The sequence below is a fragment of the Lonchura striata genome, chromosome 2 (assembly GCF_050655825.1).
Source record: "Lonchura striata isolate lonStrDom1 chromosome 2, ASM5065582v1, whole genome shotgun sequence".
Lineage (NCBI taxonomy): Eukaryota > Metazoa > Chordata > Aves > Passeriformes > Estrildidae > Lonchura > Lonchura striata.
The window spans coordinates 20,760,322-20,786,725 of NC_140704.1; the positions used below are offsets into that span (position 1 = coordinate 20,760,322).

At 39.1% G+C, this 26,404-nt stretch overlaps 1 protein-coding gene across 2 annotated transcripts in view; it reads left to right on the forward strand.

The window, feature by feature from the left end:
• The first annotated feature begins 6,023 nt into the window (after positions 1–6,023).
• CUBN (cubilin) overlaps positions 6,024–26,404 on the forward strand; it is a 148,571-nt gene continuing 128,190 nt past the window's right edge. The window contains exons 1-16 of one of the 2 annotated variants that reach the window (XM_085565970.1): positions 6,024–6,158; positions 6,320–6,449; positions 6,793–6,885; positions 7,872–7,910; positions 8,649–8,750; positions 9,636–9,739; positions 13,246–13,372; positions 14,843–15,011; positions 15,751–15,882; positions 17,062–17,157; positions 17,686–17,807; positions 19,952–20,138; positions 21,854–21,972; positions 23,502–23,733; positions 25,052–25,233; positions 26,029–26,191. In XM_085565970.1, coding sequence (XP_085422096.1) covers positions 6,040–6,158; positions 6,320–6,449; positions 6,793–6,885; positions 7,872–7,910; positions 8,649–8,750; positions 9,636–9,739; positions 13,246–13,372; positions 14,843–15,011; positions 15,751–15,882; positions 17,062–17,157; positions 17,686–17,807; positions 19,952–20,138; positions 21,854–21,972; positions 23,502–23,733; positions 25,052–25,233; positions 26,029–26,191 — 2,116 coding nt within the window. In that variant the 5' untranslated portion in view covers positions 6,024–6,039. Of the gene's footprint in view, positions 6,159–6,319; positions 6,450–6,792; positions 6,886–7,056; positions 8,751–9,635; positions 9,740–13,245; positions 13,373–14,842; positions 15,012–15,750; positions 15,883–17,061; positions 17,158–17,685; positions 17,808–19,951; positions 20,139–21,853; positions 21,973–23,501; positions 23,734–25,051; positions 25,234–26,028; positions 26,192–26,404 lie in introns of those variants that run through there. The other variant, XM_085565962.1, reaches the window with a different exon arrangement.

Sequence of the window (26,404 nt, forward strand, 5' to 3'; positions counted from 1 at the left end):
TATTTCTTAAATTTAAACAAGGAAAAGAACATTTTGGTTTTGACAGAGATATTTCAATATAAATCTGAACAGTCCCAATGCTTCAATGACTATACAATTTGTTTTAGCAGTTATTACACATTTCTAAAATAAGTGGAAAATTTTGAAAATATTTGTTACATCTCATGGATGAATTATTCAATTATCAGCTTGTCCTTTAGCTCCTCTTCTTGCTGTTCATACAAAGTTTAACACTTGAATTCTTGTATAAATACTGAATTATATTTATTTTCCTTAGCAATTTAATATATTTTGTCTTCTATGTATTTACAACCACATAAGTGTTGTATTTTTTCTGCATATTATTTAAAGAATATGACATATTAGTAAGGATTTAGAAGAGATTAAATAATAATTGGTTAAGAGCACTAGCATTTCTGAGCAGTGTTATGTAAATATTGTATAAAATGGAAGTGATCAAAGAAATACCCATGGAAAAATACTGTGAAACCATGAAAAAGTAGACATAGAGCCCAAAATTAATTCCAGTAGCCATTTCCCCTTCACCTGTGCAAATGAGTATTGTAGTGTTACAACCTCATTAGGAGAAGTTTATGAAATACTGAGTAGTGATAGTATGTCAATTTAAATGTTGTTGCAAAGAGCAGGACAAGATTTCTGTTATTTTTGTCTTTAGTTGATTGTAAGGTTTGTTGGTTATAGCTGTTAAAGAAAAGAAATAATGGCCCAAGAGGGCCAGGCTGCTGTCCGTGAAGGCTAAAGAGCTGGATTGTTCTCTGATTGTCCTCCACCTGGTCCTGTTGACAGTGGGAGGAAGCTGGATGAGGAGCCTTCTCAGGTAAGAGCTCTGCTGAAACAAGAAGCAGAGTTGGAAGGGTTTAAATCAACTGGAATACAACACTTTTAGTGAGAGAGTTGTTGGATGTCAGATGGCCACTCTGGTTGGATGCCTTTCACTAGGATTTGGGAAATTGCAGCAAAAAAGTTCCTGAAATCTCCTCCAAGGAGGAATGTCTCTCATTTTAGATGCAGGAATACATCCTGAAATCCCAACTTCAGTGAGAGCATGTTTGTGTTGTGCTTCTGTCCATGCAATGGGCCTTTTCAATTCAAATATTTTTAAATTGCCAACTGGCACTTGGAAGCAAAGCATGCTGATTGAGTACATATATTTTACATATATTTTCTCAGATGTAGTTGCAACTAATAGTCTTTATTAGTTCAAATGTTTGCCTGTATGTATTTTAAAAATAAACTAGTCTCATTCTGTTTATAAATTATACACTTAAAATGGGATTCTTCCCTGAATTAATATTTTTATTGGCATTTTCACTGTTTATTTGCCACAATTAATGTAAGGCATTACTCATTCTTTGCACTTGTGTTATAAAGAGAAACTTGTGGAGAAGGAGGAGACTGGACAAGTTCTTGTAAGAAAAATCTTCTGACTGAAGAAGTTCCTGAACTGCAAATAACTGGAGGCCAAAAGAGTACCTGGGGGAGGTACTGTATCTGCTCACCCCTTTGTGTACCCTTCATTTCCTGTCTGCTGTTGGCCACTGTTGGAGTGACCTGGAGGATCCACTGACCTGGAGAGATCTTTTCTATCCCAGGATGATGACTCTTTTTGCTTCTTTAGTATGGTGACAGAATGCCAGTACTTACAGCCACAGCCTCAAGACACAGCAAACACTTTACAGACATGGCTTGTACTGAGCTTCTTGGTGAAAGCCAGCAGTACAGAACAGAATGAATCTGAGGGAGGTTGTGCAGGTTCTGTCCATTCATGGCTTTAGGGTTATTAGTGAAGAAGGGTGGCTATGCCAATGGAAGTCCCTAAAAATAACTCCAGTGTATGTTAAAGCCATTGGAATGTGTTAAAAGGACTGGAATAATCAATAGAAAAGAATAAAGCCAATACAACTGACTGGAAGCTTTTCATTAACCTAATTGCAAAAAAGAATGAAATGGAGAATAGGAGGCATCAAAGTGGTTTATAGAAACAACAATGTGTAGAAAGAAAAACCAGAAAGAAGAAATAAAATAAAACTCTCATAAGGAAACTAAAAAACTAATCTGTTAAATCTTACTGATAATAAAGGAATCCAGGGAGAATTTGGACAGTAGATCAATTTCAGCTTAAATGGTTACCTAAATCAAGACTCTTTGTCATTTGCTATTAAAAACTGAAAAACTCAATTTCCTGGCCAGGTAGTTTAACTTCATTAGCAGGTAACTTATGAACTTCATCAAGTGTGTTGAGGAAGCAGAATCTTAAACAAGTGGCAGGGAGCAGAATGCTGAAAAGAAAAAGAAATCCTTTAGGAGGGGTGTGAGAAATGGAGGCTTGAACAGCTGCAGCCCCTGGGGAAGGTGCTGTGGCCATAAAACTCTCAAGACATTCATGAAGAAGGGGAAAGACTGATGGTAGGTGCTTGTAGGTAAGGAAAAGCAAGGGGAATGTTACTTTTCAGAGTCACCCATGTTTGATGTAAACCCCATGGTTTCTGATCCATTGCACAGGGCCTCCTACCAACTCTGTGCGTGGTTGTCTCAGAGCTGTAGGAACACACAGGATATCCTGAGTTCAATGTGGAGCTGGGTTTACACCATGAATTTGCAGTTATGTGGAGGTAACAGTATGACTTCATACATTGTGTGTAACTTTTGAACTCTAGGTTATTATTAGGAAGAAAGATGAAGGAGGATCCAGGAAAGTGAAGACAGAAGTACTGGGAGATATGAGCACAGCTGAGGGAAGACTTCTCTAAATGTGTTCTACTTGGTATTTAACCAGCAATGGACTGGATTTATAATTATTTGCAAAGTGATAACATTGAATAACAAGGATCAAGGATTTTGGGGTTTTTTTTGCATCTGTAGAGGGAAAAAATTGATTATTTTTTAGTCTAATGTTAAAAAATTAACCAGGTTTGAATACACACCACTGGCTGCTCTTCCTCCATTTAAACGGGTAAAATTGTCAAAAACTCTCATAATGTCCATGTATTTGAGTTACTTCCTAGGAGTAATTAATGTGTATTGAATCATGTGGCCTTGATTTGAATCAGCTCTTGTCTTCTACACCATTATCTTTGCATTGCAGGCACATACTGCTGGAGAAATAGAGGAATACCACCATTTCATGTCACACAGCTACACAAGATGGTGGTAAATTGTAGTCCTTGCTAGTACAGGATGAACTTCAACCAGAATTAGAGACAAACACTCCATTACTCTTGCCAAATATGCACACAACCTATGCTCTTTAGAGCTGTTTTCTGAGCCTTCATCTTAGGGAGGTAATGAATGACCTGTCCCAGGAGGAGAGGTTCATGCCAGCTCTTCTTGTTAGAAAGAACAGCCCCTATTCTTGTGCCAGAAATGTGTATCTTTTCCATTATGTTCCTCCAAAAATTATGTCTCAATTGAATATATTACAGTAAAATTAGAAGGTGTGGACCTATTTCTGTCCTTAAGAAGGTTTATAGATTTCTCAATTTGGCCAGCCTGAGGTGCATTCACTAGGAAGACTAAATTAACTAAAATCTGGAAGGTCTTATGAAATGGAAAATAGTGTGTCATGCAAATAGGTGGGTGTCCAACCCTCTCTTTCCACCCTATAATCAGTGCATAGTCAAAATCAGCTGGTCCTCAGGCCAACCATTTTCTAAGCTATAAAGCCTGCAGTAAGAGAAGATGAATTTCTTCTTCTTCCTTGCCTTGTCTTCATCCTTAATAGTTTATTGCTCACTGATTGTTGGTTTATTGGAGTTAATTAATTGGAAAGGAAAGCCTGAATCAAGGTCTGATGGGCGGCAGAGAGGGGCAATGCATACTCAGCATTCAAAAGAAATGAAGAGAGGAAAGAAATGATTTTGTGGGCCACAGTCAAAGGCCAGGATAAGAAATGTCAGCATAAAATGGACTTTGTGAAAGTAAGTTCCTGGAGTACACAGACATTCAGTCAGTCTGCTACGGAGTGCAGGTGTAGTTGGCCTGGAGTTTATTCAAGTTGACATCCAACTGACAGTTACACAAACTCAGTAAAAACAAAAAGAAAATCAAAGCAAAAAGAGGAAAAAATCCCCACCAGACAGACTTCAAAATCAACAGGAAGAATGTTAATGAGCACCAGTTTAATGGACAGTGCCAGGATACCCAGAGGCAGAAGGTGTCTGGTCGACTAGACAGAAATATTGATAATTTGCCTATGCTGTCCTATTCCTGAACAGAGGTTTCAGAGCAAAAAGCACAATAGTAAATATAAAAAAGGTGGAGGGACAGATTCTCAGTTGATATTAAAAAAACATAGCTCATGTGGATTGAATGGAGCAGTCATATTTCCTACAACAAAATTCTATATATTTATGGAAATATTATCCCTCATGTTGGTAAAGGACATCACATGCAAAGTTTTCCTTATGTTTCTCTGTTCTGGCAGGAACAGCAGATAGACTCCCTGCTGCAGAGCAGGTGAATATACACAGAGCTGTCCTCCTTCCTCACCAGCAGGTGCATGGGATGGGCTGTCTCCCATGGGCTCAGAAGGAGCCTCACCACCACCCTTCCAGATCCCTCGCAGCAGCAGCGACTGTTGGGTTACCTGCATCACACCCAGTGGGAGCACAAGGGACATGGTCAGCGGGCTGGTGGTGTTCTGAATTCCAAGGTAAGTTTATGAAAACGCAGATAATAACATATAGTACAAATCTAAGTTTTGGGAAAATGGTGGGATACAGCTGATACAGCCTAAACCACTTTGGTATTCACAGTGAAGATCACATGATCTGTGGCAGCACCACAAACATTAGCTGTTCTGACTTAGCATTCATGTCCTCAGTGTGCATCTGTCTCTTTTTGAGATGACATTAGTATTTTTTGTTGCCATATTCAATTTCTTACCAGGTTGGTTTGAGCTCATAATGCTTCCATCTGTGAAAGCTGTAGAGTTCAATTCAAGAATTCAATTCAAGAATAGAATTCAAGCCCCCAGCTCCAGGGAAGGTTCCACATACCTCTGGGACATCTGTAGGTGACAAGTACAAACTGGAGCAGAAGGAAAGACTGGGTAGGGTTAGGAAGTGCATGGCTTCCAGGAAAGTCTGGTGCTTAAAGGATGCTACAAGCAAGAGAAGCTACAACTGTTGCAACTCTTGTCAGTAGAGTTTTGAAATGTGAGCAACCTGAATAAGATGTCTACTAAGCAAAAAGGAAAATCAGAAAGAACAGTGGTGGACCTGGGCGTCAGGAAGCTCCTAGCATGAGGAAAGAAAACACAGAAAGAGCTCCTCTAAGCTGGAAGAACAAAGAACAGCAGTCTTGTGCAAGGGGAATGTGGAGACTCTGGCAAAAGCAAAGGGGAGGTGGGACATGGAATCTCTCATGGCTTTCAGCAGGAACAGCCTGAGCCTCAGCATGTGGGGACTGAGTCACCCTTGAGTCAGAGCAACCATATTCAGTTAAAATTGTACTTTGCTGTTGTAATCCATGGCATGCTGTTCAGCACTGCTGTCTTGTTTGTGTCATCTGCCCAGTAAATTACTGACTGGAAGCTTCTCTTTCAATACAAATATTCCTTGCCAGCCACTGTGGGTTTTACATTTGAGGTAGGAGACTGTTTTGGTAAAAATTTAGGTCCTTTAGTGCTGCCAGATAATCTTTTCTTCGCTCCTGTGATGCAGCACGTGGTAGAGCACTTTCTGCAGATTACAGGGTGCTCAGGGACACAAAGGTGCTCAGCTGTACAAAGGGCAAAGACATAGTGATAAAATACAGGCAGATTCCATTTAATGATCTTTCAAAGCTCCTGAACCCAAAAGACAAAAGGAGAAAAATGCATTTAATGTCTGGGGGATTTGCATGCTGTCAATCTTTAATTAAGGTGTCTGAGATAAAGTTCACCCTTGCAAGACAAGGCAGCAGAATGGGCACCCTGTGAACAAGGAGCTGTGTGAGAGCAAAGGGCACCTGGACTCACAACAGCCCAGTCCAGCACTGAAGGTTTCACTTCAAGTGCAGGACAGCTGGAGGAGAGCAATGCTTTGGGCTCTTCCTGCTCCTCAGCTTGTGGTTGTGTTGTTATTACTGACTGGATTGAGCTGTGACCCAAACCACCATGAAAAAAAGAGGCAGAAAAGAGCCACTTATGATGAGCAGTAAGTACCATTGCTTGCAAATGCATTTGTTGGTATGGTGGCCTGTAACTGCTGGTAATGGGGGCAGAATGGCTTTACTACAGCTCTATTTTCCATACTCTTTGGCAGATATGTGTAACTAAATTATGTCTTTATTTTATTTTTTTTCACATATACAACAGGCCTCGTTTATCCTCCGAGCAGGGTAATTTAGTGTTCCATGCTGGCTCCAGCAAAAATATTGAATTTAGAACTGGACCACTGGGAAAAGTAAAAATTAATGGAGAAGACCTTGCAGAACTTTTTAGTCAGGTGATATAGTTATTTTCCCTTAATATATTTTCATTTTAATTTCTACATATAAATAGTTAAATTGTTTTCACAAGTGTTTGATATGTTTTGTATTTTATTTTATATTCTGTCTATCAGCAGTCTAATATGAAAGTAAGCTATTGCAGTATGAAAGTAAGCTATTGAAAACTTGTAAAGTAATCCTGTCATCACTAAAGATAATGAAAAGATTAAATAGTGTATGTAGTAGAGCTGTCTGTATTTAAGTAAACTTTATAATAGTACAGTTATGCAAGGACTAAACTTTCCTAAGATTTTGAAAAGTCAAAGTTTGTTTCACATTATCTCTATCATTTAACTTTAGGTTAGAGACAGTAGCACAGAGATTCAAGAACTTAAAAAAGCCAGTGGTGCCTTGCAGAATGTATCCCAGCAGATTACTCTGCTGACCTCCAAGGTGAGCCATACCTTCATGTTATCCTCCTCCAGCATTCTCGCGTTTCCATTCCTCACAGTGATTAATTGTAGTATTTCTGCACCCAGTTTAGGGAACTGGAGCAGAATCCCTATTTAATATCAGCCTGGAGCCTGTGTTTAATTTTGAAATACTTAGTAACTCTGTAGACAATGGAAATATTTCTGTAAATCCCCCCAAAATTTTCAGTTACTGTGATTCTTCTTTGTTCATTGTCAGCATCTGTATTGACTATATCCTCTAATATTAGTGGATGAATTCTGGAAATGGACGATATATGTTTTCATAGTTGTTACACAGACATCCCATTCCATAGATTAAATGGGCTGTAGGGGTTTGCTGTGGAAAGAAAAGATCAGTGCAGTTTTGTCACTTCCCTGCTCCTGAAAGTGGTTTGTTTTTTTTTTTTGCATGAGAAAATTTTTTAATGGTTGCCCGATTTAAGTGTCTGTTGTTACAGTGTTTCCACAAGTTCCTTATAGGAAAATATCTTTATAGTGCAAGAGACCTTCCTTTAGAGAAACTGTGCTAATAGGTGTCCATCACAGTCTCTGATTCAGTGTCAGCTTGCTGTATGTGGTTACAGCCCACTGAGATGTGGAGACCCTTTTCTTGGCTTTCGGTGCTCTGTCTCCATCCTTGTCACGCATTTGGTCCTTGAGGACCCAAACAGTCCCACAGGAATATTTATGTTCTCTGTTTTCAGCATCTGAACAAATCTTTGCAAGATTGAGTCTTGCCTTGTGGATCCAAGCTGGGACATATTTAAGCTGTCATTTTCTGCACAGCCAAACCCACCAAAATCTCAGTGAGTGGGGCCTCATTTGGATCTGACTGTCACCTGGTTTCACATACCAGCTATTCTCTTTTCTCGGAGGAAAATAATTTTGTGAGCTTACCAGTATCCAGCAAGTACCTCTGTGGTCATTCTCATACTAAGCACAATGTAATTCACATTTCTTTTGCAGATCCTGAGGCTCGATAACCAACTTCAAAGCTTACAGCTGGTAAGTAAATGGGAAGCAAACTAGAGATCAGAAAAGAAAATCTCAGCCCCAAGTAAATAAAGTGAGGTTTTAATGTTTAAACAGCTAAATTATTTCTTTCCTCTCCTGCATTCCTCAGGAAAACTTTTTTTGGTAACAGAAGGTTAAAAAAGCACCAAGATTTGTGGAGGAGGTGAGATGCCTTCTTACAAAATATAAACTGTGTAGGAGACTGCATTTCATAACAGGAAAACATGTACATTCAAGAACAAGTAGATACCAAGAAGTGAAATTTTCCTTCGCTGGTCTGTCAAGATAAAGACCAGAAACTCAAACTGGATTTTTATTGTACTGGAACTAAGTTTCAGCTGTTGTTTGCTTCTCCAGTGAGCTTGTGACAAGCCACACCTACAATGTCAGTAAAAATAATTAGATGAAATACCCATGGAGTCAAAAAGACAAGATAACCTTCCATCTAGACTCCCAGTCTGCTGCTGAAGAAGAGTATCTATTAATATTTGCTTTTTACAGGGCTTTTCTCATCCTAGTGCTTGGCCATTCTGTGTATAAGCAATCACAGCATCATTATTTTGTACAGGGATAAGTGAAATAGCTCAAAACTTTTACAATAAACTTTGCTGAAAAAAAAATGCAGGGGGAATTCAAGAAAGAATTGGGAGTGGGTGGAATAAAAAAGGTTTGTCTTGAAAATACATGCTAAGCACAAATCTAATTTTCTACTCTTTTCTGGCATTTCAGGACATCCAGAGGAGAGCCTGCAGTAGTAACCCCTGTAAGAACTCGGGGACCTGTGTAAACTCACTGGATGGTTTCTTTTGCCTCTGTCCCAGCAACTGGCAGGTGAGTTTTTAGCCTCCTCAACTACAGAATGTGCATTTCAACTGTAAGACTGCATCTAGCTTAGAGTGATTGCCACAAAGCACAGCATTTGGTTGCTCAGGGTAAAGTGAAATCAGCAGAGCAGCAGAGCAGCAGTATCACTCATTGGCTGGGGAGTTACATGTTTGCTTCTCAATAATATCAATATATACGTGTTAAAAAAATAAGCTCAAAGCGTTGGGCCAAACCCTGCAATGTTACATGCAGGCAGTGGCCCATGAAGTCAGTGATTCTTGGCAGTTCCCACAGCAGAGAATTAGTCTGGCTTTTGCTGAGCAATGAACTGAACTGCATGCTTTGCTGTTGACCTTACACAGAGACTGGGGGAAGGGATGGTAGTTATTCAGTCTTAAACAAGTAAGACAAACTGGGGGTGTAAATAATCAGTGTCATTCTGAATATTTTAAATACAGAAACTTTACTAGCAAATGCTTTAATGGTGCTATTAGGTGCACCAGAGATGGAAATTGTATATCTTCTTCTCAAAGTATTTCAACTTAAACTTTATCCCAGCACGATTTGGGTCAAAATTTATGGGCTTTCCTGATAGAAACAGTTTATAAGAAAATTTTCTGAGTCTTTTTCTAATTGGAAAGCGAGGGGATGACAAAAATGTGCTGCTCATGTTTTCTACGTCTGATATATTTTACCTCCATCTGACTGATAGTAAGGGTCACAGAAACACAGCTGAAAAATAAAGTTTTGTTATAGTGTTTCATAAGAGAATGTGTGTTGATAACAGCCCATGGTTTGTATATCTTTAAAAACTATATTAAACATTTGGGCCATGGTTTACTTCATTTCTCAGTTATTTTGAAAATAAACTGGTTTTCCATTTCATCTTAGGGCCTCCTGTGCTCAGTGGATGTTAATGAATGCCAGATTTTTGCTGGAACAGCACTAGGCTGCCAGAATGGAGCCACTTGTGTGAACACACCAGGCAGCTACAGGTAACTTCTCAAAACTAGACACAAATATCCCGTGTAGAATACTCTGCTATTTTTGTACCCCATATCATGCCTGCAGCACAAGTTCTAGAATTAAGTCTGTTTAATATTGGTGCACTATAGCCCCTTGCAGTCTGGGAATAAATAAAATCCTCACTGCACTGTACTCTGAGTCCACTGCAGACACAGAAAGGCGTCCAAAGCCATTGTGTGCTTTGACACAAGAGGAGCAGCAGGAACCAGATCCATCACAGAGCCATGTGGGGGAGAAGGCTGCGAGTTGGGACTGTCTCCAGCAACCCAGCCCCCTGTTGTAGGTGCAGCTGCTTTAATGGAAATTTCTTGCACCATGGGGTGTAGCTGGGGCAGTCAGAGGCTGATGCTGGGCTGTAAGCAGCACTCACACACGAGCCCGCAGAGCACAGGTTACCATCCCTCTGCTATCACCTACCCCTTGAGATCAAAGGGAGGTGAAGGACGAGATGAAGGAGGTGATCACCCTTGATCACTGGCATTTCCAGCACACCCATTTGGTCAGAGCAGGGTGCTAATAACACCAACATCATGGGTTCAATCCCCATGCAGGCCCTTCACTGAGGCTTGGATTTGGTGGTCCTTGTGGGTCCCTTCTGACACAGAATATTCTGTGAAATGCCTTCATCCCCTCACAGAACACAGGCCCTGCTGAGACAGCAGCCGAGCAAGGAATGCACAGTGCTGCCAGGCAGAAAGGGAGGAGATGTGCTGTCTGCAACCAAGGGGTGCCTGGGCTGCCTGGGTGCTGAGCCACACACACATGAGGCCTCTGGAGCATATTCTTCTCTGGCTGCTCTTGCTTACAGGGCAAGCCAGCCTGAACATTTTCTGTCTCATTCTCCAAAATGTCAAATAATCTGCTAAATAAATAACTTTCACATATAAGACAAAGCTACCCCTGTGCAATGGGAACAAGGACACTGGAGAGCATACCACAGCTTTCTGCAAAGTATTTTGTCTCCTGCTTCAGCATAGAAATCCTAGCCCCCTCAAATATTTGCTTGATGTAACATTGGCTTATAGTGCTTTGTCAGTTCTTGGAAGAACCTCAAAGTTCTCCTGTAGTGCTTCAGCATTTACACCTCAGTCTGCTGAGGTGTCACTGGTGTGTGATACTTCCTGTAAGCTTTAATTTGATTTTAAAGGATGCTTCTAGCTTGTCTGCAACAGATATTTGTCAAGGAAACAACACACAAAACAATCTACCTTTATTTGTTTCTTATTGTGCTCAGAGAGGTGTGTGACTAAATTAAGTTTAAGGTCTGTTGTTCTTACAAGTGTTGTCATTGTGTCAATACAGTCATGATTCCCCAGATTCTTCCCTGGTGTACTGCTTGCCTTCCTTGGTACTTGCTGAATCAATGCTTCATGAAATGAACTAAGACCTCTTCATAAACCCTTGAAACCTTAATATTACTGTTTTGCATCAAACACTCAGGATTATTACATAGTCCCTTTCCCAAGTCCATTGTACTGTCTTTAGTCTCCCTTCACATATTGTCTTACTTATTTCTGAGTGCTCCTCAAATGCTAAATCCATCCCCAGGCAGAGCATGATATCTCTTTTCAGCAACTGTGAGGACATTCCTGCTAAGCTTTCTAGGGCTCAATAACCCAGATCAGCCCACTAATGCTCTGGCATAGTTATGTACACCATTGTGGACTGCAGGGAAAGAAAAGGGTAATATCTGACTTTCCATAGCCTGAAGAGATAATACCAGGTGATTAGAAGTACTGGATTGGGCACATGAAATGGAACATAATGCAGTCTTCCCCCCTTGTTCATATTATTTATCTGCATGGTTTTCCTGTAACTCAAGAAAGCTGAAATATGAGGGAAAAGAGCAGGTATCCAGAAACACCTTCCTCAGCCAGAATCTTAAGGGAACACTGTATCAATTGGATGAAAAGCTGTGAAAATCCCCAAGCCTATCAGACTTCTGTGTCACAACCAAAATAACAGGTGTCTCATCACAACATGAAGTGCCTTGCAGTGTGACCGACTTCTGGAAGCTCTTCTCTGAGAAACTTCAGATGGGTAGCAGATTAATCTTTGCCAGAGTGGACAGGAGACAGTGGCAGAGTAGAGAGGAGATTGTTCTCATGCTTTGGTGATGGTCAGATTGCCTTGTTGTGTCCTTTGAAGTTGAACATGAAGCTCTGAATGTACTTTAGACATATAAAAGTCATCTGGTTCCCTGACCTGTTGCCTCTGCTTGCCCAGGCTGAGCTGCTGCACTGATGGGAAGCACTTGCTGTCTCTTACAATAATGAACATGCTGTCTTGCACTGCAGTTAAGCATTAAGCTGTTGTGGGCTTTTGAAGCTTAAGTTCATGTGGGTTGCTTGTCCTGGGTGTACTCTTCATTTACCTGCAATTGGCTTATCAAACTGCTATTTCAGCTGAGCATGTGACATGGTGGAAGGAAAGCAGCAGCTTATTTTATATAAATTGCTTCAAGGTCCAGGTCAGCTGCACTAGAATACCCTGATTCCAATTCTGCAGAGAAATGCTTTTAGAAAGCACTTTTCATTAGGCAGCTTAAAAGCAACCCAAGAAGGGTGTGTACCTGCCATATGTCTCTGCAAGCTGCAGACATTGAGCACAAAACTTGAATCCAAATAAGAGTCTCACAGTCATTTTATTGAGAAGCTAATGATCTGATAGGAGATTTTCTGTACATTTATATCCCTTTCAATTGTATTTCAGAGCCTCACATTTTGTCTATGTGGAAATAAAGAGCCAGAGAAAAGGGAAACATTATCCAATGGCTTAAAAGTTCCCAGTTTCAGTTCCACCACATATGTATAGTGCTGTAACTAAGCTCTGCCCTATAAATAACAGTGTGATGCATGTGGCAGCTTTCAAAACAGATCCTCCCAGTAGAATGCCTTCTTTCAATTGACTGCTTTGTTCTTCCCACCCCACCAAACCCAAATGCCACCTCTTGCCCACCACATACCCCTTAAAGCTGAGGTGCCGCTGAGACAGCAGCTGCCCATTGTTGTGGTGTGGGGGTGAAAGTACCCCGCTCTCTAGAACAGGGCAGAAATGACATTTCTGTGTATTGCTAGAGGTAGGATTTTAGGCACCTAACATCATATGATGGTCATAACTGAACAAGGAAGTTTGGGTGCTCTTTGACTGAAATGGGGTTTCCATGCTCATATTCTATTTAAGTCTGATGTTAGACTATTCTTTTTTTCCGGGTTTGTGCTTATGAATGTAACAAAAGGCTGTAGATTCTACCATAGGGCCAGACAGTCATGAATGTACACAAGTCTCAAATGATTCTTGAGTCTCTGCTGAACAGGAAATTTGCCTCTCTGCATGATTATTAGCAGGATTGTCAATATAGGTAAATAGACGTATTTTGTAAGGAACACCCCATAAAGTGGAAAATGGCAATGAACAATCTTTAACAGTGGTAGAAAGACAAAATTTTGATTTTTCTTTCCACTTTTACTACTAGCTGCTCCTGTACTCCAGAAACCTATGGGCGCCACTGTGCCTTGAAGTTTGATGACTGCCAGGAAGGATCTGAGAGGCTCTGTGGGCATGGCCTCTGCGTTGATGAGGAAAGGGACCAGCCCAACAGGGTAAGGAGCAATGTATAAACCTCAGCTTAAAGCACAGCATGAATAGGCAGCAAATACTGCTGAGCATGGCAAAACTGCATAGCATGAACTGCTGCTGAAAACAGCAAGAAAGGTCACTATAGTCACTATACCACATAACAGCCTCTCTGTTGTACCAAGGGTGGCATAAAAAATCAGAAATGTCTTAAGTCTTGTTAGAGGTACTTGTCACAGTATTAGATCTACTGCTACATCCATAGGGAGTTTGGGAATATATTTTTTTTATAAGTTGAAGTCTTATTTGAAATATAATATTCTTACTGTTCATTATTTTGGGAGTTCTAAGTTGCTTGAATATTTTACTGCTTAAATGACTGAGAAGGACAAACATAATGAATCTTATTTTTCCTGGGAAAAGTGGCACATTAGTGGCACATTAGTGTCAGGGGCCTGGAAGCTGCCAGGTCTGCATGGTGACTGTGTGGCTGCTGCTCATCTTTGGTGCTCCTCAGTGTCAGGTGGATGTGGGGTCTGACTCCAGGCCCAGTCTTTCCAAGCATCTGCACTGGATAGATGCTAGCACACACTTGAGTGCTCTTCTGGAGCAAGCCAGCTCATTCCATTTGGGCAAGAATCTGGGTACAGGGTGTTCACTCCAAAGGGACAGATGGACCATGCCAGCTTTGGCTCTTTACACTCAGAGTAACCCTCCAAAATCACTCAGCCAAGCTGGTGCTCCTTAATATTCCTGTATGCCCATGCACCGTTCAAGTCACAGCACATTTTTTTTGCTTTGCTATAAATTAATTTTTTTGCTTAATTTTTAGAAGTTTCAAAGCTTATCACTTATTTTCTGCCCACTTTCTGTTGAGAAAGCTTTTCAAAAGGGTTCAGTGTTGTCTTAACAGTGTCTGCTCCTGTGACAATCAACAATAAAGCTCCCATTAACTTTAATTGGACCAAAGCTAGATAAATGCTGAAATCTGGCCATTAGGAAAGTTTGCTAGAGAGAAAAATGTTTTCCTGAAAGAAAACATGCATTTGCATTTTAATGTCAGCGCTGCACATTGCATAGACTACTGAATAATTTGATTAAAAGAAAACAGCAAAGATGATTTCAAGTTGCTTACAATGATCTCTTTGCCCCGGTTAAAAAGCAAGCTGATAACTTTTAATTATGTTTATGTACAGATCATAACTGATCTTATTTTCTCTGGGAGCTCTGGGGTAAATTACATATTTTTTTTATGAATCTAATGAATGAGCCTGAATTGCTTCCATAATCTGAAGAACTTTAAAAGTAAAATCAGAAGAAGAAATAGACTGAGAAAACTACTAAAACAACTTACAAAACAAAACATATAAACCATGTAATGCTCTGAAAGATTTCTTGCTATAGTTTGAGAGTCATTTAATAAAATTAACTCCTGCTGCCTTTTTATTGACTATTGCAAATGCCTTAAACATGCAATGTGATGTTTCCTGTGGCAGCCCAAGTACCACTGTGTCTGTGACCCTGGCTGGATGTCCCCTCCTGGCAGCCCTGCCTGCAGCGCTGATATAGATGAATGCAGCCTCCCTAATCCTCCATGTTCACAGGATCCACGTGTGCAGTGCTACAACACTCTAGGCTCCTACAGATGTGGTCCCTGCCCTACAGGTATCTCATCCTTCCATGCTTTCAGGTTGGATGGGGTTGCAGAGGTACTGCTGCCTGTATATCATAAACACAGACACAGGATGCAGATGAGTGTAACTCCATGAAACGCTTTGGTCTGTGTTCTACGGAATAAATGCAAGTTGTGTTTTATATATGTAACACAGGCATTGGAGTCCAATGCATGATTTATCTCATCCTAAACTGAGCATCTAAATAGCTCTCATGTCTCCAGGTACCTTCACATCCATCATATCCTGTCACCTTCTCATAATACATCTGCAGTACTTTCATATCTGTATGTTTCCTGCCCTAAGGCAATATAAAAAATCTGATTGTTCCCTCAGACCATATAACCTGTGATTGCTCTTCATGAGCTGGGCAGGTGGTGTCTATAGGAGAAGTTTTTAAAGTGTTTAACTGAAGTTGCAATAAAGCTTTGCTGCAAAATGTACATACATGCACTAGACCAGAACTGCATCCTCTTTAGGTAAAAGTCTGTTTAAGTCTGAAATATCCAGAATACAGTTAAAATAAAACATTCTTGTACTCACATCTCTACCCTGTCACATTTGAAACCTAATTTTCAGGCGAGTATTAATTTTAATCAGTTAAGAGAGAGACAGGTCTATTCTTGTGCTGAGGAAGTGCAATTCAGATGTACTCTATGAAAAGATTTGGTCAAAGAGACCAAAAAGGCCAGGCATTTTCTTTCTGATGTCTTTTCTGTACTGCTTTTTAGGCTGGCAAGGAAATGGCTACACTTGCCAAGATATTGATGAATGTGCAAGTAATAATGGAGGCTGCTCAACTGTACCGATGGTCCAATGTATCAACACAGTTGGATCATTCCGCTGTGGGCTCTGTCCACCAGGTAACATGGATTTCTTGTTGATAATACTATTAAGGGCTTAAAAGATGAAGATTCCACATATACAAACCTGTTTTGGTGTAGATTTAAGAAGCTTAAAATTGGTTTTATAGAAATATCACATATTCAATACTGTAATACAGAATGCAGAGACCAAGTATACTCAAATTACTTCAGCTATTAATGAACATTGTATAGAGAATGCCTCTAAAAAGGGTCCTCTGAAATGGGTTTGTCTTGTACTAGATAGCTGTTCTCAGTGTTATAGCCTTGATTTGGTGAAGAACTTCCTTTACAAGATGATTAATGCGAAACAAGGATTGCATAATTATGGTAGTAATTTCATTGTTTGTATTAATTGAAGGAGTATCCTGTGTGCCATAAATCACAGACTGTATTGTCTGCAGTAAAAAAAAGCCTTGATAATTGTCACGCTCTGAATGCTATCTAAGGAGGCAATGTTTCCACTGCAGTACAGCAGTGGAAGTTGCAACTTCGGTCTTTATCATTTATGCTTTATGATTTAAAAAGCTTTCTGAAATGTATGAGATCAATACTAGAAATATAGCAGTAAAAAAGTCTTTCTAATTGACTTTTTGATTGCTATTTAAATGGCAGTAGACTGCAGGTAAGGAAGACTCCCAGTTACAGAGTGCTGAAGGAATATCACCATGCTGGAAATGCGGCCTCAGACAAGTTTTGATCATGTCAGGTCTGGCCATCAGGAGTTGTGCTGCAGGGCTTAGGTCCTCCTGTATGTCCTGAGAGGATGTGGGTGTTGTGTTTGAGGTCCAAGGGCTGCTCTGGTGTGCAGGAGGAAAAAGTCTGGATGTGGTTAGGGCTGACTGGGTGCAGTGTAGGGAAGGCAAGACATGGTGGCTGAGAGACATGGGTTTCTATGGCCTCACTGACTTTGCCTATCTGTTTGACATGCACTAATATATCTTTTTTCCACAACTGTAGAAGGATTTATTTACAGTCAGAATCCATCCCTGCAATGAAGGAGCCACAATAAATATGCCAGGTTTTACTTCATCAGCTATATCAATTCTTTCTTTTTAACTGCGGAAGACTATGATTTTATACCGTGAATTAGTGTTTTGCTCACCAGTTGATTGTTTTACTGTCAATTCTTAAAGAAAATTCTCAGTTACAGACTAACAGAAATTTACCTCTAAACAGGTTATGAGGGAGATGGAAAAACATGTACCCAGGTTGATATCTGCTCAATAAATAATGGAGGGTGCCATCCTTTGGCTACTTGTACCTCAGCTCCAGGTATGATACTTTCTTAAAAACTGTAAGGTAATATCAGTGTGAATCTCAAGGAGGGCCTGGTTAGGATAATTCCACGTTATAGCAACATCTCTAGATTGCAGCCCTTTTTCCATAGACAGTTTGCCTCACACAAAGGATTTTACAGTCAGGTTAGCTAAAGCCAGCAGACTTTTACACAAATACTGACAGAAGTAGGTTTAGGCTCCACCGAAAAGACTTTATGCTAAAACTGTGATGTTCACCATTTCTCTTTGATGCATTTTTCCAATTATACAGCTGCTTTTAATAGTCCCCTTCCCATAAATACCCTTCGACTATCTCACCACTTCCCATGAAGGTGACCTTGGACTCTCTGCCCATAACAAAACAACACTAAGGCTCTTTCCATGTTTAAGCTGGGCACTGACCTAGGAAGGTGCCAAAAGATCAAGTAAATTGGAATTATATTAAGATTCTCCTTCAAAATGTCAAGGACATTTACAGACATTGGTGTTGTCATTGTAACAGAATTATGTCTTATCTCCCAAGGGCCCATGGTATTTTGTTCCTGCACATCTGGCTTCACTGGAAGTGGATATGGGCCAAATGGGTGCTCTCCTCTCAGTGATATCTGTCAGCTGCAAAACCCTTGTGCAAATGGGCAGTGCTTGGTAAGTGCTGGGCTCCTCACATGTAATGACAGCACTGTGCAGTTGTAACCAGCCAGGGAGACTTTGTGAGACTGAAGGCTGGGTGCAGACAAACTACTGGGAATGAGGCAAAGTCAGTGGGGATTGCAAGACTGAAGGATATACCTAAGGAAAGCAAGGTGAGTTTCAAGGCACACAAGCCATTTCTTTGTGTGTAAAATAGAGGTAGCAGTCTTGGCACTAATGGCCTGAGAAATGTATTTGGTAGCCCATGCCAACCAATGGAAAGCTCGTGCTGATGGGACAGGACTGTTCTTGGTGGCACAGGAAAGTAATTTACCACCCTGGATCATGGAGGAATTACCCATGATAACAGAACCAGTACCTCTGCTGACTTTCAGACTGTTAATATCCAGCAGAGTTACTTATGAGTTCCTAGTCTGATCTTGTGAGAGCACTCCTGGAGTCTCAGGCTGTTTATATGAATGTAGAAATGATGTTTCAAAGGAATTGGTTTCACTGATGGTAACCAAGTCTTTTGGACCTAAACTGATTGGTGGTATGAATTCATTCTCATGCACAGTCAACATTTAGTTTGTCCTTGTGGGCCATGTGAAAGGTTATTCGGCTTCCTTAGAGAGGTGAGCTGTGCTCTGGAAAATCTGTGCTGCAGAGCTGGGGATTTTGTGGTGGAGGATATCTACAACGGTGATTTTCCCAAAATATTCACAAATGCTAAATTTTTTGATCCGGTAGAGTCTTTTCCCATTTATCCCCATTAGGCTGCAGATATTCTCCTTTTGGTTGTCCCTGGAGGAACAGGGAAAATGAAACATAAGATATGGATTTGGCAGTGTTAGGTTGACAGCTGTATTTGATGATCTTATGGGTCTTTTCCAAGCTAAATATTTCTATGATTCTGTGGTGTATTACCTCTTGCTCTTTCCATTTTCTGTGTGAAATGTGATGGTCCTCTCACTTACACCCCACTCCTTCTCAGCATTCCTTGCTCTCTATTCTATAGGTATCTACTGTGTCTTCAGTCATATTGGAAGATATTTATAGGGTCTGTTGTGCCCAGATCTTATCTACTTTTTCTAACTATTTAGCTCATTTTAGTCATTCTATTAAAAGATATGACATCTTCCCTTAAATATATCCTAACATACAACAGTGGGAAATCATGGCTACAAATTAGTACCTGAAGATAATAACACAGATGTAAGTAATGGGACTACAAAAGCATCTAATAAAATAGAGAAAAAGCAGAGCTATATTTGGCCAGCATAATGATGGAGGAAATATAATTTCAATTAAGTATCAGGCAATGCAGATCAGAAAACACTTTCTAAAATAACATTCAGAGCTTTAAATACACATGAAAACCCTCTTCCATCATACTGAAAATTTCTCTGGGAATCAGAGGGCACGAATAGTTAATGGAAAAGCAAATAAAGAATGCAATACACTGATTGTATGCCATCAAAGATGGGATTGTAGTGTGTACCTGGGACCATGATCTGCTTCACCTTCAAAGATTGTGTCTATAAAACAAGAGATATAAGGTAAGAGAACATATGAAATTAAAACAGTTACAGATATGGAAAGACTTGATTATATGGAGAAGTAGTACAGGTTGCAACAATGGAAATGGAAAAGAGGCATATAGAATAAGGAATAAAGCTGAAAAGGTAATGAAATTGTTCCCCTTTAACATTCCTTGGGATGAAAATGGAAGTTGACAGCCCACAAATCTGCAGCACAGACTTCCCAGAGAACAGTCTTGAGAGAAATTACTTATAAACCAGTTATCTTGCCTTGATATTTATAAGGTTTAGGTAATATGATTGACTTGATTTCAGCATGATCAAACATTTTTCTGAATGGATAAAAGGGTATGGATTTTGATTTTTAAGAAAGTAATTTGAAAGAGCCCTGTTAACAAATAACTTAATAGAAAAACCCAAAGAGATAGATAATCTAATTAGGCTTTATGTTTATTTTGGTAATCACAGTGACCATCAAGGCCAAAAAAACCAAGGTTTTATTTCTTTAGTACAATATTTCCTCATAAAATAAGTGTAAACATCAGTCTTTCTGGTGACGCTGTTGATTTCTTTAAGTGATTCATGCTCATAGTTTATTTGATGTGTTTATATCTGTAGGCAATGATCTCTGGCTATTTCTGCCTGTGTAATGCAGGCTGGACAGGCCCTAATTGTACAGAGAACATTGATGAATGTATCAGCAACCCGTGCCAGAATGGGGGAACCTGCACCGATGGGGTCAATGGCTACTCCTGTGAGTGCACCAGTGCCTGGACAGGACCACAGTGCCAGACTGCCCAGCAAGGTACAGCCAGAACCTCCTCCCCCTCCTTCCCTCCTGGGACATGGCACAGCCGGCTTCAGCAAGTAGATATTGATGCATGGCATTAACATGTGAATAAGAACTTAGTTATGATGTGAAAAACAGCCCTGTGTTTGGTGGATTGGAGGTCCCAACCCAAATTCCCTCCAAGTCAGAGTTTTCCACGAGTTTTGTTTATAGCTGTTTTGTTTAGCAGTAGGAATGCAACAATGAAGTTGATCTGCAGGCCCACTAGCCTTGGCTAGATGCCAGGCAGCTCTGTTCCCGAGAAAGTTGTCTGGGAAGCTGTTGGGAAAGAGGATCCAGTATAAGGAGAACAAAAGAATATATTGATGTTTCTCTTTTGTGCATATTATTTCATCTGTTATGAAGCCGAAAGGTCCTGGTGTTCTTAGTCAAGAGGAAAAGCCAGAAAAGGTTTTCAAACAGAAATGTAACGAAAGAAATGTTAGGCATGAAAATGGGGGGCTCTCAGTTTTATACTGATTGCAAGGTTTTCCCTTTTCCTCCCAATATAATTTCTTTTGTTTGTTTGAGAACTTTTTTTGTAATTAACTTTAATTAAACAAGGTTAGGATAGCATTCCAGTTAGTCCAGTGTCCCTGTGACAACAGTGGCTCATTTTTACTGTAGATTGCTAAGAAGAAAGCAAATTACATTTTAATGTAATACAGGATGTAAAACTTCCACTGATCCCATGTGAAATCCACTCTATTTTAGAACTATTTTGGGCTTTTATCTATTTTTCTGAAGTATCTAACTAGTAATGTTTTATTATGATTAATTATTAATATTTTATTATTTCCCCACAGGGGGAAAAATATTTTTAGCCATTCATAATGAAGGGATAGAAATCCATTTTTTTATGCAGTAAGGAATCATACTGTACCACCTGTTCTTTTAGTTTTTAATAAAGAAAAAATTATGTATTTTCTTACATGATCATTTTGAATCAGGTTGAAAAAAGGTGAGATGTTTTAGACAGATATTTCAAATAAAATTATATTCTTTTTACCACTTCTTGAAACAAAACAGTTTGGTGACAATTGGCTATTTCTTTAGAATCAATTCAATGTTAAACTACAGGTGCTTGGTGCACACTGTAGCTATATGTATGTTGTATTTTTCTGCTTTACAGACATATTTTTCTGTAGCTGTTTGGGTTTCTCAGTTCCCATGCACTGAATGGTTCAGTGAGAGAAGAGACCGTGGTATATCATGAGAGGGATTATCAGGCCCAGAAATTTGACCAAAAAGGATAAATAGAACCATAAAACTTGTCTATTATGTACCTCTTCTGAGAAAGACAATTTTACATCATCTTAACTTCAAAATGCAAAATGTTTTCATTTCATTGAAGTGGAAAATTTAGAGATTCAATCTGGAGGTATCCTTCTGGAAGCAAAGCAGTTTTTGGACACTATCATGAGACAGAATTAATATCTTTTGGCAGTATCCACATGTTCCAAATGATACTTTGTTCTTTTTCCAAGAACTATTTTTCTTTTGGGGAATTTGTGCTTTTTTGAGATGTCATTCCACTTGAGAGGAAGTCCTAAAGATCCTTTTATAGAGGTATTTTCAATATTGTTTTAAATGCTTAAGAAGAAAAAGCTATGCAAAAAAGAAGTTAGGTGTTGGCTTATTCTGTAGAGTAATGGCACAAAATCTATTTAATTTTCTCTCTCTTTTTGCAGTTTGTGGAGGATACCTCTCAGGCTTGAGGGGGACTTTCAGTTACCCTAACAACCCAAACAGCCAGTGGTACAGCAGTGAGGTCAGCTGTGCTTGGGTTATTCAAACTACTCCCAACAAGGTAAAATAGAGTCCAGGTTAAAGAAACCCTCAGTAGGGTAGTAGGATCCCTCAGCTTATCAGAGCAAACATTACTGTCTTCATACTACATGTGTTCCCATGCTGTGATCCTATCCCCTCAGAATAAATAGTTTTTCAAAAGAATAAATTTTAGATCCTTACAAGCCTACAGGCTCCTCAGCCTAAGGATGTGCTTGGGTTTGATTTTCCAAGCTTTTCCTAAGCAGCTGAGGGTTATAGTTTATTAACCTACTCCAGCTACAATGTTCTACATTGCTTTAGAATGTGATCTGTGAATAAATTAATGAGAAAAGCTCTGCTCTGATGGGCTCCACAGGTGGTTCCTGAGCTAAGTGAGTTGGTCAGAGCCTGGTGCTGACAACACCAAGGCTCTGGCTCTGATCCCCATGTGGGCCAACTCTTCACTTACGAGTTTGACTGGATGATCCTTCTGGGTCTCTTCCAGCTCACATTATTCTGTGATTCTGTGACCCCAAAACAATTTCATGTTTCTGATAATCTCTGAGTGCAGAAATATAGAATGCTTAATTCATATGGCTTGGTGCAATAACAGCATCTGACTTTTTTTTAAGGATTAATTTTTAACTGTTGCACACAAATGTATATTCTGATTCCGATCTGCAACTAACAATTCCACCTGTGTTATAAATAACAACTACAAAATATGCTACTCCATAATTTAGCATTACATTTCTTACTTGGGATCTAAATATTTGATGTATTTTTGACATTTTGTGGAATGAATTAAGTAATTTTATAAACCAATGCTTTACAGTGGTTTATTACATATATATATGTATATCTATATATATATATAGATATATATATATGTATATATATATATATACATATATATATCTATATATCTATATATCTATATATATATATATATATATATATATCTGTATGTGACATGTCCTCACCCTTAAGCCTGGGCATCACTACTGTCTTCAGCAGAGCATATTACGGCACATCAGTGAAGAATCTGAACAAAGTTAAAGCTGTGCATGTCACTAAGTATCCAGAATGGGCTTTAGAGAGATTGATTTTATATGTGGGAAACAAGAGCGTTGAATCTTTTAACTTCCATTACAACACTTTAAACCATAGTAAGGGTGAAAAATGCTAATTTTGTGATGAAAAAAAACTGCCTAGGGAAACCTGGAATAAGGTATTTTATGCTCTGTTTCAAGCTTTTCACATGGCTTGAAATTGACACATATATATATTTTGCACATATGGGCAAATGATCTCAATTATTAGTTTATAGAAATAATACTCTCTCCAGAAAACTTCACTGACTAAATTATCTGTCTGTCTACCTTCTCTCTTTCATTTTGACCTTTAAGATTCTTTAATATTCTTTTCTGTCCTGGAACATTTCAGGAAATTACATAAAAGCTCATAGATTCTCACAGTCGCATGATTACCTATATCTGCTCTATAAAGTTTCTACATAGATAGTATCTCAGCAGATGGAGAAAAGAGATTTCTTGTTTTCTTGCTTAGATTCTACGTGTTACTTTCCCATTCTTCCAACTGGAGACAAGTAATCAGTGTAACTCTGAATTCCTTCAAATCCATGATGGGCCTTCAGCATCAATGCACATGCTAGGAAAATACTGTGGCTTCCCAGGTCCTACAGAGCTTCTCAGTTCCCACAACTCTTTGTATTTTTGGTTATACTCAAACCACACCATTACTGGAGGTTTTACTGTTCATTGGGAATCTCAGGATCCTGGTAAGTTGATGAAATGCAAAACATCTTCAAGGCTTTGGTGTAAAAAATGAATTACTTCTTTCCTTTGATTAGGAAACATTAGGAACAGAAGGACAGTATTTTCAAAGGAGTGAGGCTGAAATGTAAATATATATATCACTTGAAGATGCTTTCAAACTCTAGCTCTAGGCCTCTGCATGAATAGCTTTCTGCTTTTTTTTTTTAGGGCTGCCTTATACCTGCTGTGAGGAATCCCCCAAAGAGCATGTGTTTCTGGGCATGCCATTCATTTAGTCATTTATCTTCTCTCACAGAAGTATCTGGTACTCCGACCAAGCAAGTTAATGGCTTGTTTTGCCACTGACAATTTACAACAGCCTAAATGTTCCAAACATGCTAGATTACAGGGAACTGGATTGTAAAGCATGTGTGAGGTTTTTGGTATGATTTGTTGTGCATTTCTGCCTGAATTCTTGGTAATGCTAATTGGGTGATTGATCCAGATGGTGTGGCAATGCATTCCCAGAGATAAACTTCAAATCATCTCACATAACATTAATGCCACTTCAGTGTTCTGTGTATTATCTAGAAACAAAATAGATCATTGGGTTTTGTCCTGAATGAACCATAGGGTAAAAAAATGCCATTTCCTTATGTCTATAAATATTTCTTGAAATGCTTTGAATGTGATTTTTGGTGGGGTTTTTCTTTCAATTGTCATTATTAGATCGATAATTACTAATTGACAAATACAAATACTGAAAAGTGAAAATTTTTCAGATATTTTGGAGGAAGAAATAGCACTAACAAAATAAAAAGCAAAGAGAGCAGTATAGATGAGATTAAACTAGCTATTCCTGAGGTATGACACATGATGTACCCCTCCTATTCCAAACTAATGCACTAACATTATTTTATTACATGTATATAAAACAGCCTTATCTGTAATTACATTTTTCTTTTTTTATTTTTAATAGAACTAGTCTTTTGATAGGATAAAAATGGAGACTATTTACAAAGTGCAGAAATTCAGAATAATTTTGTAAATCCAACCCAAACACAATGCTTCTGATTATTCTTTTTAAGGCTTGTCCATCATAACTGGGTAATAATCTTTCTTTTACTGTGCAAAACAGGAAATATTTAGAGTTCTCCTTTTAAAATTGCAAGGTTATCTGCAAAATTTAAAGAAAGAAGAACTTGCTAGTCTGTTTGGTCTTTTTTTTTTAATTTATTCTGACCCCAAAGTGGTAGCTAGTTTTGACTCTACAGGACAATTCATCTTCTGACCCAACATGTGGTGATAAACACTCTGCTGTTCTATGTCTCTTTTTGCTAGAATGTGGTGGTGAGCTGACAGGTACTTACGGCACGATAACCTCTCCAGGATATCCTGGTAACTATCCTGTAAACAGAAATTGTTTCTGGACCATCTCAACCAGTCCTGGCCTCCTCATCACATTTGCTTTTGCCACACTGAGCCTGGAACACCATGACAACTGCGATTATGACTATTTAGAGGTAAAGTGTAATTGTAAATTATGACAACATTTTGTGGATATGTTATTGCAAAACAAGATATTTCTGAACTTTTTTTATGTACAGAAGGGGACTGTTTGAAAATTTAATCCTGGGTTGAAATGCTCCTTTTTATTTACATATTCCAGCCATCCATGCACAATCAGAGACAATAGGACAGGAAGGGGATGAGAACCTGCTTCACTGAAGTCGATGGAAGTCCTGTGATAAAAAGGATGGGATTCAGGCCAGATACTTGATGGGAAGCTTTCATTTTTGTACAAAGTTCAGTCTCCAAACTCCTTGTCAAATGTCAACCCATAGAGAATTAACGAGCCTATGGGAAACTATTCAGGAAAGGAATCTAAGACTAACAGATTCATATCGTAGCTCACAGCCATCCACAACTTGATGTATGAGCTAAGGACTTTTTGTCGAGTGTGACATAATGCTTACAGAATTTGCCAATACCTTTTCATGGAAATGAGAAGCCAGTTTGTAATAGCATGTTGTGTGCAATGCAGAGCATGATTTCAAGAAAACACTTCAACAGTAGATCTCCCGATACTTTCTTTCCCTTTCACAAAACTCTTGATAACTCCTGGCAGCAGCATCACAGCTTTACTGGTGGATCTGTTTCTTGGTTCCTCTGTGTTTAGAGGAAACTTCCTATGAGTTTCCTTCCACCCGCCATCCATAATACCTCTGGGGCCTCAGAGATAGCTTAAGGAGTGCTGGTACTGTTCACATCTGGCACACATTTGATAATCCTAAATGTTGATCTATCATTGTGTCTAGATTCGAGATGGTCTTCTTCCACAAGACCCTGTCCTTGGTAAATACTGTAGCACTGGATCTCCACCCCCACTCCAAACCACTGGTCCATATGCATTTATTCACTTCCACTCTGATGACTCACTTACTGATAAAGGCTTCCATATTGTGTATACGACATCTCCTGGTAAGTAAAATACTCAGGATTAAAGGTTGGTCTGTGACATTCTTGAGATAGAGATAACACATGAATGGATGTAATTAACACTTGTTCTTTAATAATATAGTGATTCTTTTTTATTTGCAGACATTGTACAGAGGTGGCCTCAAAAGGAGTTACTGTACTTATGAATATCTCTCTTTTTTTTTTTTTTCTTTTTTTTTTTTTTTTTCCTTATTA